At 54.2% G+C, this 16,050-nt stretch overlaps 1 protein-coding gene across 2 annotated transcripts in view; it reads right to left on the minus strand.

The window, feature by feature from the left end:
- The window catches only part of MGAT5B (mannosyl (alpha-1,6-)-glycoprotein beta-1,6-N-acetyl-glucosaminyltransferase, isozyme B), a 40,588-nt gene extending 24,574 nt beyond the window's left edge, over positions 1-16,014 (minus strand). For both annotated transcript variants that reach the window (XM_021415015.1, XM_021415016.1), the window contains exons 1-3: positions 15,947-16,014; positions 12,336-12,448; positions 2,901-3,045 (exon numbers count right to left, since the gene is read on the minus strand). In XM_021415015.1, the coding sequence (XP_021270690.1) occupies positions 2,901-3,045; positions 12,336-12,448; positions 15,947-16,014 (326 nt within the window). The remainder of the gene's footprint in view (positions 1-2,900; positions 3,046-12,335; positions 12,449-15,946) is intronic.

The following is a 16,050-nucleotide window of genomic DNA, read 5'->3' on the forward strand; positions in this document are numbered from 1 at the left end:
TGCTGCTGGGGGGTCCCCACCATCTGCAGTGGCATCACCAAAGCTGCTCCTCAGTGGCACCAATTTGGGAATTGCCAGAGCCAGGTTGGCAGGACGTGGGAGCTTCACCTGCTTGGTGTCATGCTGTGAGACTTCTAATTTCCAGGGGAATATGGAGTCGTGTAACAATTATAAGAACAAATACTTGAAGTGCGTGGAAATTAACTGAGCCTCGGCAGTAATTAAGCCTGAAGATTAATCAGCCATTAGTAAATAACAGCCTACACGTGTTACCCACTACACGGGGACGAGAGGGGCAGCAGGGCAGACCCCAGCCCAGGACCCCGCCGTCACCTCCCACCTGGGGACAGCCCCAGTACCCAGACCTGAGCTCCTGTGAGCCCCCAACTCCCAAGTCCAACCGGGATCAGCCCCTCCACAGCTCCTCCATCCCTCCCCAGGTGCTTTCCAGCCGAGCACCAGTGCTTTCACCGCGTGCTAATATTTCCCCTGCCCAGCAAACAGCTCTCCAGGAGGCTTCTGTAAGTACTTCTCATTTCCTGCCCTCTGATGATTTATGAGGGTTGCATTCAATTAAGAGCGGTATTGATTTTCCCGCAGCTGACTGGCGGCCTGCTCGTGCTCATTGGGAAATTCATCGCTTACCTTCCTGCATGGGCAGGGAGTGGGAAGGGCTGGAAAAGGAATTCAGCAAAATCCAGCAGAATTCAGCAAAATCCAGCAGATTCTGCAGCTCGTGCCCACTACCCCAGAGTGACAAACCAGGGGCTTTCCAAAAAAACCCTGGTCACCTCATCTAAAGAGGATGTTGGACATCTGAGTCTATCCAGTGCTGTCCCCGAAGCATTGCAGGAGATGGATTTGACGCATGTGAGTGCTTATAGACAGCACCCATGGGGCAACAAGCAAAGCTTCAGGTGACTGTAGACATGAAGAGCCCTGGAGTCACTTCCAGCTGCGTTGCTCCTGGTAGCTGAGCAGTTTTCCAATGCTGCTAACTGATTATACCTTGCTTATTTGAATTCCTCCAGGCACTTTCCAGGTAGAAAGCCACCCCTGCAAGACTGACATGTGGGCACAGGGTGCATGGAGCCCGCTGGGGGCTGTGCTGCTGGTTGATGATCTGGAAGGTCTTTTCCAACCCCAATGGTTCTACAATCCCACAGATGATCTCGAGCATCTTTTCCGACCTCGATAATTCTATGATCCCACAGATGATCTTGAGGATCTCCTCCAACCTCAGTGATCCTACGATTCCATAGACTTGAGGGTCTCTTCCAACACTGGTGACTCCATAAAGCACAGAGGGGCTTTGGCTCATTCCTACCCAGGAGGTGCCCCCCACCCTCGCTATTTTGGTGGAGATCCAAGGCAGGGCAGGAGAGCCCCTGGTAGAAGCAGGACAGATCCCACTGCTGCTCAGGGAGAGTTGCAGGCACCCTTGCTCCTGGCTATGCTGAGCAGGGAAGGACATGATTGTGGCAGCCGTGCTAACCAGAGAGGCTTTAAAGAACAAAATCCTTTTGAAATTATCACCCTTTAATTGTATTATCGTTTGCTGACAGCTTCAAGTCGGTCACTGGAGATCAAAGGAGGATGTTTGCAAATGCTGCTGGGACCATCAGATCCACTGCGATGCCTTCACCTCCTGCAGACACACAACCCAAATTCAGCCATAACGTGGGCTGGATGACAACGTAGGCAAATGACTGTATGGTACCAATGGGTCCGGCTGCACTCCGTCCTGCAGCAGCAGCGATGCCATGGGGCAGTGGGACCGCTTCCAAGTGGTGTTTGTAGCACACACACGGCCTCGCTCATTTGCGCTCAGGTTCATCTCACTGCTCTTGCTGTTTGGGATACTCTCCAGGGGAAATGTGTAAAGAGCAAAAGGTGATGAGCTGGAAGAAGCTGATCCTGCCCAGCAATACTCTGCTCCTGGAAGTTAAGGAATCTGTAATTTCAGCCCCTCAGTGCCATCCCATTGCAGCTACAAAATCCAGAGGCTGCTTCCATGTGCTCCATGCTCTGCAGTCCCACTCAGGCTTGGCAGTATCAGACCCCCTCAGACTAATTGTTGGAAGTTCAGAGCCACAGACAGGGCCCCCACATGGCACAAAGGCCCACGAGTCCCTTTGAGAAGCCCAAGACCCCCCTGGGACAAGCAGCTCCTTGGGGCTGCTGCCACCCAATGTGAGATTTCCTGGCAAGGCGACCGCTGCCAGCTCACATAAATGCTTTTAAGTTCATCTCTGATGTACAGAAATTATTACAACCTGGAATTAATGGTTCTTTTAATGAGAAATTGGCCTAGAACATCACCAAAGGAGAGCAAGCGCCTTCCAGTCTAGCAGCCACGTCCCTTCCTCTCCAGGATTACTGCTGGTGCATGCGGCTAACACAGCCTCGCAACAATAAAATCCCCAGCACCTGCCATTACAGAGGCAAATTATATTTTTCAGTGGTTAAAATTACATTACTTAAAAGGCAAAGCCATGCACTCCCCGGCTTCCTGCACAGCTTTAATTCGTGTGTGCACTCAGTTCGGCGCAGCACAGCCTTTAATTACAGGCTCTCTTACTATATTTTCCATTATAGGCACAGAAGAGTCTCATAAGGAAAGCAGAGGGGAGAGGAATGGAAGCGATCGTGGGGATGGGGAGGTGCAGAAACCCTCAGTGGTGGCAAGGCACTGGAGGCTGTCCCACACCCACTGGGTCACCCACAACTCCCCCTGAGCAACATCAACATCACCAGGTGGAAGATGAGGGCTGGCAAAGCTGGGATTTCCAAGCCCCACTCCAAGGTGCTGGGCACAGCAACCCCCCTGCAAACCCCCCCATGTCCATGATTTCGGGGACAGCAGCGGTGCTTGGGGGGCATCGGCGCCTCCAACTGACCTGTCCAGAGGGAAGCGTGCCTCGTCCCCTTTGTGGAAATCAGTGCCGTTCTCCAGCCTGGCCAGGATGTCCATCCTCTTCATCAGCAGCTCCAGCATGTCGCTCATCCGCCGCAGCACCCCTCGGGACTCCAGCGCGCCCATCACTGTGGGGCACAGAGAGCAAGCGGGACACGGTCACAGCTGGGCGCTGCCAGAGGGACCGAGGCGGGTGGTGAAGTAGTGAGAATCCCCACGATGCTCAGCCCCAGAGCTCCCCCACTGCACTCCCCAGCCCTGGGCATGGTGCTTCAGGGACCACGCAATGCCCTGCTGTCCCCTCCTGGCTTTGCAGCCCCGTGCCCACCATCCTGTCCAAGGCACGGAGCTCAGACTGAGCCCTGCTGCACCTGCATTTGGCTGCGGGCAATAGATCCCTGTTCGTGCACTGCAGCTCAGCCAACTCCCAGCAGGGCAGCCCTGGGTCCCAGCCCCATTTCACACTCTGCTGGCACAGCACTGGTTGTTGTCGTGCTGGCAGCTGAGTTTCCTGAGCCCCATACCTGCAGCATGTGGGCTCCTGGTTTGATCTTCAGCCTTACACCCACAGCCCAGAGCCAAGCAGTGGAAAATAAAGCTCCTGTTTCATCTCAGTGCATTCATTTCATGTTAGTAATAACTTAATCAGTGCATAATCCCCCAAACTTCTCTCATTTTGCTTATCTCTGCCTTTCCACTTGGATGTGCTTTGCAAAGGGCAGCGCATGTTGCAGTTACGAAGCAGCAGGGGGTGAGCGAGCAGCACAGGGATGCATGGACACCCTGTGGCATTGGGAATGGAGCACATGTGGGGCAGCAAAACCATGTTCATGGCAAGAAGTCAGGGACTTCTTCTTGAATCCTTGGATGCCTGGGGTGCTGGCCAGGTTGGGGGGTACAGGAGCCCCGTTTGTCTATCCCAGCCCCCAAGTTGGGGTGCAGCCCTCTGGGCAGGACATGTGCCCCAGCCTTTCCCATTAAGAAACAGAATTGCTATCAAAGGTGCAATTAAAAGACCCCATGGGGGACAAAACTGGAAACTTGCATGCTGGAGTTTGATTTGCACTGGCCAGGGGCATCCCCAAACACAGCCCAGAGCCAACAAAAACGTAACAGCTGTGAGAGGGGCTTAAGCCAGAAAATGCATCGGGAACCCACAGCCATGCTGTGGTGCTGGGAAGGGGCGAGGACGGAGCCTGGAAAGGCAGTGGAGAAGATTTACAGCCACCAAGACGGGCTGCTGCCCCAGTTTGCAGCCAGACTGCAACCGTTTAATTAAGGATGCTTGTTTAGTGGTGCTGCTCATTTGAAATTCAAATGGCTGCTCGCAAAGCCCTGGCACAGAAGCCACTCTGCCCCTTATTAAAGCACAGAACCTGGAAAAGCCCTTCCTGAGGGGCACTCACATCCCCAGGGGCTCCCCATGGAGAATTCCCACATCCTTCCTCCACATCCCGACTCTCCATCCCTGGCATCCCAACGCTGTTGCTGGGGAATGGAGCTCTCCCTCCAGGCAGCACCTTCCCTGCCCAAAAGCAGGGGTCCCAGCACATATCCCCCCCCACTCACACCCTCCCGTGGCTCTCAAGGATGAAGTCGAAGCTGTTCCCCACCAACCCCTCTCTTTTTCCACCGCTGGCCTTTTTGTTGTTGTTGTTGTTCCAGGAGCTTAAGGAGGATAACAAGAACAATCTGACATTTTTTGGCAACGATTATTACATCTCTTGGAAAGTGTGCCTCATTAAAACCCAAAAGAAAGGAGGAAAAGTGCTGAAGCGGCTCTTTTAAACACGCAGGAGCCGGGGTGGATTCGTTAACCTGTGGCGGAGCGCTGCATCTGGAGGGAGCCACGCAGCCCCAGAAGGGGATCTGCAGCCTTCAAGCCATGATGAAGAGCATGGCAGGAGGCAGGAAAACCCACAGCCCATCTCAGCAGCACAAACCCCTGCAAAACAAGCCTCGCAAGCGACTTTTCTTAGCAAAAACAAAAGCGGAACACAAAAGGAGAAATATTCTAATTACCCCTGATAATCAGCTATGATGGGAAGGAAAACACAAGGAAAGCTGCTCAACGGATTAATTGGAGTTTGCTAAAGTATGACAGCTCCTGACAGCTTTCTGAGCGGCAGGCACTCTTTAAAGGCAATCACCGAACCTGACAGAGGTTTTCATAGCGGCACTATGAAATAATGATTGCAATCAATCATATCTTACTGGATTTCGTGAGACATGCTGGTAAACACAGCGAAGGGAGGAGAATTATTTATGGTGCTTCAGAAGAGCATACAGCTAAGTAATTGGATGAAATCAGGGGAGGAAAGGAAAGCATCCCCTCAGGGCGACGGCTATTGGAAGAAGAAAGAGTTTCTTTGCAGAAGCTGTGGAACAGTTGACAGCCAACGTGTCGGGATGGGGATGGAAGGAAAAAGAGTTTCCCTGCAGAACTGATGGAACAGGCGACGTGCTGAGATGTGGACGGGTCCTGTCCCAACCACGCTGGGGAAACTGAGGCACAGCCCCGGCCCATCTCCCTGCTGTGAAAGCATTCCCCTGGCACGGGGAATGCAATTTGACAATATATCCTTGCTGTTTGTAACATGGCTGATTTGTTGTGGATTTTTTCCCTCCTTCTCAGACATAAGTCACATCCCTGCCTGGCTGTCTCACTATAGCTGAATGCTCTGCTACAAGCAGGGAATTTGCTCAGCGATGCTGAGATATTACTTACATCCACTGAAAATACCAGCTGAATTAATTTCAATCTAAAGCATCATTTGCTCAGCTTTGTTTTTCTCCTTTAAAGGACAACCGGAGGCTACTTAAACTTCTCAAAAGGACAGGGTGGATTGCAGGAAGGAGCAGCTGCTCCCCAGGCTGCTCAGCAGAGCCCAACCTTCAGCTTCGCACCGACCCAAGGACGGCAGGGATGGAGATGGGCTGGGGCGAGCTGCGCTGCGCTGGGACGGGCACTAGCCCTGGTGCTGATCTGAAGGCATGGACCCACCGAGGGGATCCCACACGCCTCTATTTACCTTCGCTATTGATTTTGGTTCAAGCAGATTAAAAGAGCAAAGAGCCATCTTGCCAAGGGGTCTGCTAGCCCTGGCACATAATCCATTACAACCACAGCACAGAAAAACTCTGCACTAACCGGCACCAAGTGAGCCCCAGGGCAGACCTGAGCCGCCCCTGGTCTGCTGCCCTGGGGAGGGGCATTGTCATCGAATGGCTTAGGCTGGAAGGGAACTTAAAGATCATCTAGTCCAGTGTTTAGAGAAAGAGACCCTTTATCAGGGAACGTAGCAATAGGACAAGGGATGATGGTTTTAAACTAAAGGCAGGGAGATTCAGATTACATATTAGGACGATATCACAGAGAGGCCCTGGCACTGATGCCCAAAGAAGGTGTGGGTGCCCCATCCCTGGAGGTGCCCAAGGCCAGGTTGGATGCACGTTGGACAATCTGGTCTATGGGAGGTAGCCCTGCCCACAGCAGGGGTTGGAACTGGGTGGGCTGTAAGGTCCCTTTCAACTCAACCATGCTGTGATCCCTTCATCACCCACCCTAGCCAGACCCCTCGAGTCACCAGCATGGGTACCCCAAGCAATCACTGCCGTCTGCAAACCCACTGACAACTTCTAAGCTATGCAGAGGAAAACACAGACCAGTTCAGCCAGTGTGGAAAGCACAAGGAGCCACACAACAACATTTATGTCAACAACAGAGTTCAGCAGTCTTCCTCCAGCCAACAGTCGGCAGGGAACTGACTGCCTCATAATCAGCGAATTAAGCAGCCTTAAGTCAGCGGGGGAGGGCTGATGAAGGAGTTGACATTGGCTGGGCAGCACGCAATTTACCTCCCTGCATTCATCCGTCCCTTTGCCCACTGTGGTGCAATCAGCACTAACTGCACAGCGCTGGGAATGTGTACCCTGGCAGGGAGCGGGGGGGGGTCTGGGCACTGCCACCCGGTCACCTCTGTCCCCCAACAGCACAGCAACGTGTAACTGCAGTCCAGTGTTGTGTGCATCTCAGTGCTCCATATTTCCATACAAATAAGAAAGGACAGGAAGCTGAGCAGTACAAACATTCATGGACAGGAGACATTGCTGCAACAGAGCACAGAGCTCCCCCCCCCAGGTTATTACCTTTTACCCCCACACATAAACCTCAAGGGACAGAGACCCAGGGCAACAGGGACAGTCCAGAAGTGCTGCCCCAAGAGGCACTCTGCAGTGGAAATGAAGATGTGGGGAGCAAAGCTGGACCTTGGCTTTGCAGCTGGGACCCCAGTGGGGAAAAATCACTTTCAGAGGCTGCTCTGCTTCCCACTGTGCTTTATTTTCTCAAGTACCCGCTGCCTCCCCGGCGCAGGATGAATTTTGATTGAGGTGTGAAAGGGGTAATAAAAGCACAGAGAGCCATTAACATTCCTCCTGGCCGTGGCGGGCTGTTTGCTCATCAGAGGTTGATGGAAATGCCGTTTGAGTTCCTTGCGAGCTATGGAAAATCAATTAATTGATTTAATCATTCCCTGGGAGCCACTGTTGATGGAGATAATGGAGCACCGGGGGTCAGCAGGACGCTGCACCCTGACATCGAGGGGTTGGGGCAGGAGGGGCTGTGATTCTCCGCTCACACCGTCGCTCCCACCCCAACCCAAGCAGATGGATGTCCTCATTTCCCTACATCCACGGCACACATGTCCCGGCCTGGAAGAGCAATTTATTCAGAGCTGTCAAGTTTTACACCTCCACTTTAATATCCCTTTGCAGAAGTGGTGTGGGAACCTGCGCAGGGCATACACTCATCGAACGGATGGGGACTGCTCCAAGACCAAAGCACCAGTGGGTTGTGGCTGTGGGAGAACAGCACTGAGTCCCTTTGTTGCCACAGGGCAGTGCCCATGGGGACACCGCATGCAGAGGACGCTCTTTCAACCCAGCACCACTTCACCCAATCCTGGTGCCCGCAGCAGCACAGCCAGCAGCGCCCACACCCGCCAGCACCACTTTAACCAATAACTAATGAAGCCTCCCCATACTCAGCAGCAAGAGCAGCGTAAGTGATTACTGCTGCCTCACAGAGCCCCAGGAGCATCTGAGCATCTGTCAGGAGAGGCAGGGAGTGGGGCTGGGGGAACACAAAGCCCAGGCAGAAAAACTAAGCTGAAGGGATATGCAGGACCCGCTGGGGACACGTGCCATGTAGCAGCCTTGGTGCCAACAGCACCCACCATGGGGAGCAGGCCAGCCACAGCCACGCTGCTCGGGGGGATGTCGGATGGGAAAGTCTCCTGCTGCCTTTCGAGGGAGTTCTGCATAAGGAACATCTGAATGCAGGTCACGGCGCTGTGACAGCGGTGTTGTCCCCGTCACCCGGTGCTGCCTGGGCGAGACGCTGGTGCTCCAGCAGCGCATCCTGACAAGGCGCTTACATGCCGCCGCACTGCTCAGCAAACGGCATCAACAACATCCAGCACAACAAAAGCAGCCCTGGAGAGAATCGCAGCTCGCCTGGAAAGGAGCTGGCAGTAATTATCGCTGGGTTTGCACGGCTGAACCTGCCCAGCTCCATCCCTCGCTCTGCGGCGTGCCCTGTCATTGCTATGGGGTTACACAAGGCTTTGCAACTGGTTCTCCTGCAGTATTCAGCATGCATTAAGGCAATGGGATGGATGCATAACTTGCATGGCTTCTTGAGGGCAAAGGGAGCGTGAGCACCCCTGAACCACACAGCCGTGTGTCACACGCCCAGGGGTGCAGCCCGGGTACTTACTCCCAGGGTGCTCTCCAGCCAGAGACCTGGACAGGTTGGATGCAATGGGCTGGCCAAACCACTGTGGGGTATTTTGCTGGTCCCAAGCCAAGCTCCTGCCAAATGAACTGCATTTCTGCCTGAAGGGGTGAGAGCAGAAGTTATCCTTCCCAAGACAGAGGAATAACATGAAAGACGCAGGGATGCCAGGACAGACACATCTGCGTTTCTCTATACTCTATATATTCTCTATTCAGAGCCAAGACGTCCCCTCCTGGCTGTCCTCCCCCACCATAGCCACGTGCAGAGGGTCAGAGCCATGCACAGACCTTCCCCTCCTCCTCCTCCCCCCAAGCACGGCCGACTGCAGGGCAGCATGGCGCAGGTACTCGAGCTCTCTCTGATCATTAGTGATGCTGAGCTTGACCTTTCTGCATCTGCCGTGAGAACAAACGACGCTATCTGGCCACGCTAACCCAGCTGGGATGCACCGCAGCAGACGGAAGGCCAGCAGAAGCGGGAGCGAGAGCAAAGGACCCCTCTGAGAGGATCATGTCGGCTCTCACATTTCTGCTTGGCCTCTTTACTCTGCTCCTCAGGGAGCCATTGGAGGCACTGAACTAACATGAGATCCCGGTGTTTCATGGCGCTGTGACTCTGGAACAGAAAAGATGCCCTACAAAACCCCAAACAACCTTCAGCATTACCTTCTGCAGCACAGCTCCCCCTCCTCTGCCCCCTCCATGAGAATCCCTCCTCCTGGGAGAGAGAAACCACAAACACCAAAGGACTCAGCTGTGCTGCGCAGCCCTACACAATCCCTCTCTCCACTTCTGTGCTCATCGATGGAAGAAATCGCTTCAAGCAGGTGAGACTCTGGGAACCGGAGCAAGGAACAGGCACAGGAGAGGCACAGCAAAACACAGCAAGAATTGCTCTGGGGAGAGCAGGGCAGGATTTCTGCCAGGTGAATGTCAGTGCCATTTCCAGCACAACTTATGCCGTCTGCTGGACTCCTCCTGAGCCCTGTGCCCCAGTGCAACAAACCAGAGCCATCTGGCAACCTGGGACAGCAGCACTGCCATACACTTGTGTGCGTGGCACTGATCCTGCCCATGGGCTGCTCTGCATCCCATCCGGGTCCCTGCCCTGCAACCCCAGGGATCAGACCCCAGAACATCTCTCAGCAACCTGGGATGGGGCAGCAGCCTCGCAGGGACACTCCTTGTTTGCTGCTCCCCCTCAAAATTTCAGTGCCTTTCCAAGATCAGAGCCCTGCCCCAAACCAGCCCCCAGCACTAAATCAAATCAAAGGTGTTTGGGAGGAATAAAAGCACTTTAAATTTGAAAGAGGATGTGATGCAAGGGCACAGAAACCTGAACCTCCGAAGTGTAGAGCTGCTCCCTACGTGTCTCCCACACGGAGAACCCACAGTTCTGTCTGCTCCCTTTTGCCAATCTCAATCTTTGCTGGTAGAACAAATTCCTCCGGTGACCGTTTCAAAACAAAGGAACCTCTGTCTGTGTTTATTTGGCAGCAGGATTAGGATAAAATACCATGCATTCCTCGAGGTTTTTATTTATCTTTAAGACTCAAAGCCTCCGCTGCATCAAATCACCGAGCAGAGAACCCATCTGAGGAACAATTTCTGGCACACACTGAGAGACTGGGCTTGAGAGAGTCTCCTAGGAGGAGATTCACATATAAAAATAAAATTAAAAATGGGATTAACTTCCAGGCTATGACATTATCCATTTCTCCTTTTCATGCTCCTGCCTTCTATCCATCTTCATTTTGGTTTTGATTGGCTGCTCGCACGGCTCAGAAGCTGAGAAAGCTCTGGGCAAGGCTGTGGCATTTCCATAAGCTCTCCTCAGAGCACAGTTTGGGTAAATGCACATTGTGCCAAGAGCAGAGTTGGGATTGCAGCACCCGAGGGTCAGGGGAAGCAGGGATAGCCCCAGCGTGGCTTTGACACCAGCACCGCAAAGAACGGTCACCGCTTATCCACAGCCAACAGGAGTTCTCCCATGTGAATTACCTGGAGGTGCTGGGCACCCTGGCACCGCAGTCCTGGCAGCCCCACATGCAGCTGCTGGGATGCACGAAATGAGGACGCTGCAGCTCCAAGGCAGGGAGGTCTGCAGGGACAACCCTGTGAGCACAGCCTCGCTGGCCCCAAACTGCACCTGCTACATTAGTGAGGCAGCTCACACCCAGAGCAGATGGAAAAGGATGCTGCCAGCTTGCACTGAAAAATTAATTAGTTAATAATGAACGATGCTCAAAGGGAGCCATTAAACTCAATACATCAATGAGTCCCTTGCTCAGACAGCACGTAGAGGGCCTTGCACGCTCAGAGCCTGTCCCACGATGCACGGATCTGAGCATGCACCCAACAATGCCTCTGCACCCAGCAGCCCTGAGCCCATTCGGATCCACGTAGATGCTGGCCCTCTTCCCACAATTACTGACATCAGCAGCTAATCAGCCCAGCCAAATTAACCTGCTCCTCCGAGCTCGTCTTCCGACCAGCACCGTGCACTTAACAGCAATGATAACAACCACCGATATTTCTTGGGTTTCCTTGGGATCCATAACACATGTTAATTAAATGCCCGTTTGTTATTCAAATTGATCTACTGAGACATTGCAGCACTAAGAAGAAGTGAACCCATCCGTGCTCCCCTCCCCCCATGCAACAGGTGCTCAGTGCTCCCCAGCACAGCTCAGTGTCCCTCCATGGGGACAGGGGGGTCAAGGTCTGCCCCAGGCAGAGCACAGCTGGAACTCTAACCCAGGCACCCAGATGTGCTTTGCATGGACCTTTCCCACCTCACTGGGCTTCAATCCCCATTTTTCCCAGTGGCACTGGTGAGGTTGGCCAGTGTGCACCACCCCACCCAATTTCTAGAGATGGGTGATCTGTTTTCCTCCCCACCCCCAGGAGCCACCTCTTCTCAGACAGCACTTGGCAGGGACATCAGATAGCTGCCATCCAAAGTCAGCCCCATACACGCCCTAAGGTCTGGGTCCTGCTTTGCTTTTGGGGTTTCCCCAACCCCCACACAGGATGAGCCCTCCTGTCCCAGATGCTGTGTTAGACAATGAGCAGACCAAATCTTCCCAAACAAGAGACACAGCAGCAGCCAAATCTGCAGCAATTCATCTGGAAGCAATAACTTGTTCTGAAAATCCATCCAGCGGACAGAAAAAATGGATTTACTCTGAATTTCTGAGCTTACCAACACAGTAGTTCTTGCCTTAGTGCTACAAACCAGAGGGGCTCGAGAATTTAGGAGAAGAAATGAGATCCAGCCTCAGGACTGTGCTGGTGAATGCGAAGACATCAAGGGCAGGAGGCAGTGGACTCAGATTTGGGTTAAGTAGATAATCAGAATAAGGATGGGAGAAGTTATCCCACCATGGCATCCAGGAAGGGGACATCAGACTTTTGCTGTCATTTTGCCCCAACTTCACAGAGACCTTTGGGGTGGACCCAGGGACTTCTGCAGGTTTCTGGAAACCTTGGCTGCTGCTGATAGCATGGTCTGTGCCACACTCAGCTCTGCAGCAATAAATCCCTCTGGGTGGGACATTCTACATCCCCAGCTCGGCTGGACCACGTGTGGGCTGCGAGGCCATGGAGATGTGCTTACCTTCAGTTCGGATGGTGAAGGGCGAGTCCCCCAGGCGCTTGGCTGAGAACTGCCCTCCCAGCGACGTCATTAAGAAGCACAGGGTGAAAAATCCAATGCCCAGTACGAATATCCTGTGGGGAGGAAAGCAAAGCCATAAGGAGGGGTGCGGAGCTGCCTCTTGCCTCCAACCATGGCCTTGTTGAATGGGAGGAGCCCTGAGATGCTCCTGCTTGTCCTCTAGCAGCAAAATGGTGGGTTTCACCCAAAACACCCTTTTGTTTGCCCCATAACCAGGGTGCTGGTGTTTTCATTGTGTCCAGCTTCACACACAAGGGGACCTTCGGGGACCTGCATAAATTTGTCCCTTTGGGGACAAGCATGCAAGGAGGACACGTGCTGTGCTCAGAGCCAGCAGGGGAAAGAGCTCAGAGCCCAGCCCAGGTGGTCCCATACCATGGGAGGCTTCTCCCAGAAGGATTTTGGAAAGCCTGCCCATCAGAGAGCCCAATGAACAGACTTGGTGGCAGTACAGCCTCTTCTCCAAGAGGCAAGATCAGTTTTTATTGAAGGGCTTTGTTAAGCAGTCACATCCCATGGCCATGGGGAGCTGATGGCCCCATCCAGGTACTCACTGGCATTTCTGCCTCCCAGCACCTCTGGCCTAAAGGGAAGCAGCCCACCAAGAACAGAATCCAGCATCTCTTGTTTCAAGGTAACATTATCATCTGCAGGGTGCAGGAGTGGCACAAAACCCAGTGCCATGTCTGTCTTTGGAAGTAACACAGCTCCCTGCCTTACAGTGCTCACCTGCCGGCCCTGGGGGAGCAGCTGCTGCCCCATGCAGCATGAGGCATTGCTGATCCCCACTCCATGGCTACGGGGATTGGATGCTGTGGTCCTGCAGCCTCTGATGCCAAATGCCCCCAGCAACGTTCCCAGTCTCCTTCAGAGACCTGCGTCCAGGCACAGGGAGAGCTGATCCCTCCAAGAGAGGTAGAACTGCCTAAAATCCCCATGCAGATGCTCTAGGAACCTCTGATTTCTGAATGAGCCTGGCCCAGGGGATGCAGTTTAACCAAGCACTTGGCTCATCCAGACCTGCATCCCTAACAGCCTTTCCATGGCAGATGCTGGTGAGCACGTGGGGATGACCATGGACCTCAGTTCCTCCAAATCAGACCTGCAGATGGGTTTCCAGGGAGCTTCTGGCTCAGCTCGGGCAGGGAGGTGGCTGAGCAACCCCCAAAAGCAATGGGGATATAATGATCTACTTAAGGTGGGGGAGATCTGAGGACCCAGAGCACGTTCCCATTCCCCATCCCCATTATCCTGCCCAATGCCCAGCCCCATTGGGTCAGCAAGAGGCAACGGAGGAGGGCAAAGCCTGGCCTTGAACGAGGGTCCTCCCTGGGCACAGCCCACCCACCGCCCCTTCCCTGGGGCACCCAATGAAGCATCCATCACCCAGGGGATGGCTGCTTAAATCCTCACAGCTGATCCCACCCTTCATTCTCACCCTATTGGCATTATCTTCATCCTTATGCATGGCCTTGTTTGAGCATTTAAACCATCATGATTATAACCTGGCAAGGAGCGGTGGTTAAACTCTGGGAAGAAAGAGAGGAAGAGAAAGACTGGGAGATCTGTGCTCCAGCGTCTCATTAGGAGATAAAATCTGCTTGATTTTGATTGGATTACAGAGAGAGTAGGGAAGATGCAAGAAGAGGGATCAGATCCTAACTGAATTAACGTTCCTAGGACAGAAGCAGACCCAGCTCAGCAGTGCACCAGGCAGCCCAGCTCTTCCACCTTAACGGGTAGAAATTCCTTTGTCCAAAAAATGAATGCCATGAAGGAGGTATAACAGGGGCTCAGATCTTCCAGACTGCCCATTGAATGGCTGGGATTTCCATTCCCCAAATCAAGTCTCGTTTGCCGAATGCCACAGCGCTCCAATGGCCAAATAGCAGCTACCCCACGCGCCGCCTTTGCCTGTCACCAGCATCACCTCCGACTCATCACCACGGTGCTCCAGCCACGTGGGTTCTGCTGCCGGGTCCCTCTGCACACCCACCCTCTACCACCCCCCTGGGAAATCTGTCCCCAAACACTGCCCCAAAGCAAACACCCGGTGCTGCCGAGACCAAAGTGAGAGCCATCCCTACGCAGCCCCACAGCCTGCTCACAGCCTCACGCGCTCTCTCTCCCCTTTTCCACTTGCTGCAGGCACTTTCACAGCTCGGGGCTTTTTGCATCGCTTTGCTAAGCGTGTCTGGAGTGTGATTAACGACGTGTTTTGGTGCAAAGGGTCAGGCTTCCTGCTCGCTGTTTGCTGACGGCACCGCTGCCAGGAGCCCACACCGGGCAGGGATCGTACTACGGGTCCCTGCTGAGCAGCCAGAAACAAGCACTCGAATTACAGGACCCGTCCCATTTGCCACCATGGCAGCCCCTCTTACTGGTCTGCACAGCTTGGAGAGCGGAAGACAGCCCGAGGCATGCAGATGGGACCGTGGAGGTGCTGTGCTCTGCACACCAGGAACCCTGCCCCAGGAGCCATGCCCACAGCACCGGGCATGGGGAGAGGGATGCTCAGCCAGCCCCTTCCAACTGGGGATTTCAGACTCACCTGAGAAAGCAAACAGACAATGCCAAAGGGCTGCGCGTGTCCTTCCCACCTCCCACAGCTGGTCCCCTTCCCACGGTTGCACACTCGCAGCCCCGAAGCTCTGCCCCTTTCCCCGCTCTGACCCTGGGCTCAGAGCCACGGGGACCCCCACTCCCCCGCCGTGACCTTGGCCGTGTCCCAAAGCCCCAGGCTGCCCAGGGCGCTGCCGAGGGATCCGTCCCCGGGAAGGGCTCTGGGCAGGCGGTGCAGAGCCATACGTCTCCAAACACGAGCGCAAGCAAATGGCACAAGCACAGCCCCGTCCCCACAACCTGCTGCGGGGGCCGAGCGAAAAGGCAGCGGTCAGATCCCTCTGCCGATCCCGGGCTCACTCCGCACCGCGCTGTGCCCCCCCATCCCCCCGCCTTCCCCTCCCCTCCCGTGGGTTTTTTGATCCCCTTCCCTTAGAAAAAGACCGAGCAATTACCGGTGCCTCCCATGTGGCTCAGGTCTGGGAGCAACAAAGCGAATCTCCGGTGCGATAGGGATGGAGAGCAAGGGATGGAGGGGGAGAGCCAAGGCACAGAGGCATCAAAAATAACTAACAATAATAATAATAATAAATCAAAGCCAAAATCAATAAGAGCACCGAGCCGTGCTGGCACGGACATCAGCCCCAGCCCTGCCCCCAGCTCAGGTGTGGGATTCCACATCCCCGCAGCACCCGTGGGTTCGATCCGGAGGAACCAGCTCCGCTGCAAGCACCGACACCGCCGAGGAAGGGGCGCGGAGCCGCACGCAGCCCTGACACGAGTCCCCGGAAGGCATCGCCGCCGCGGGCAGCGAGCGCTGACCTGCCGCAAACTTGCTCGGGCTCCCGATACCTCCATCTGGGGCCAACCCCCGCGCAAGACAAAATACAAATAATAATCAAAATAACAGTGAAATAAAAATCGCTTTCCATCCCGGAGGAGCAAGCAAGGCGTGGGAAGAACCGAGAGGAATAAAACCCCAACTTTACCTAAAGGGTCTCAAGGTGACGAGACATCTCCTGACCATTATCTTGCCATCCGCGTTGACTGTGATCATCGTTCAAAGTTGCGGGGCCGGCGGGGATGGGGGGCG

This window comes from Numida meleagris, chromosome 17 (assembly GCF_002078875.1).
Source record: "Numida meleagris isolate 19003 breed g44 Domestic line chromosome 17, NumMel1.0, whole genome shotgun sequence".
NCBI lineage: Eukaryota > Metazoa > Chordata > Aves > Galliformes > Numididae > Numida > Numida meleagris.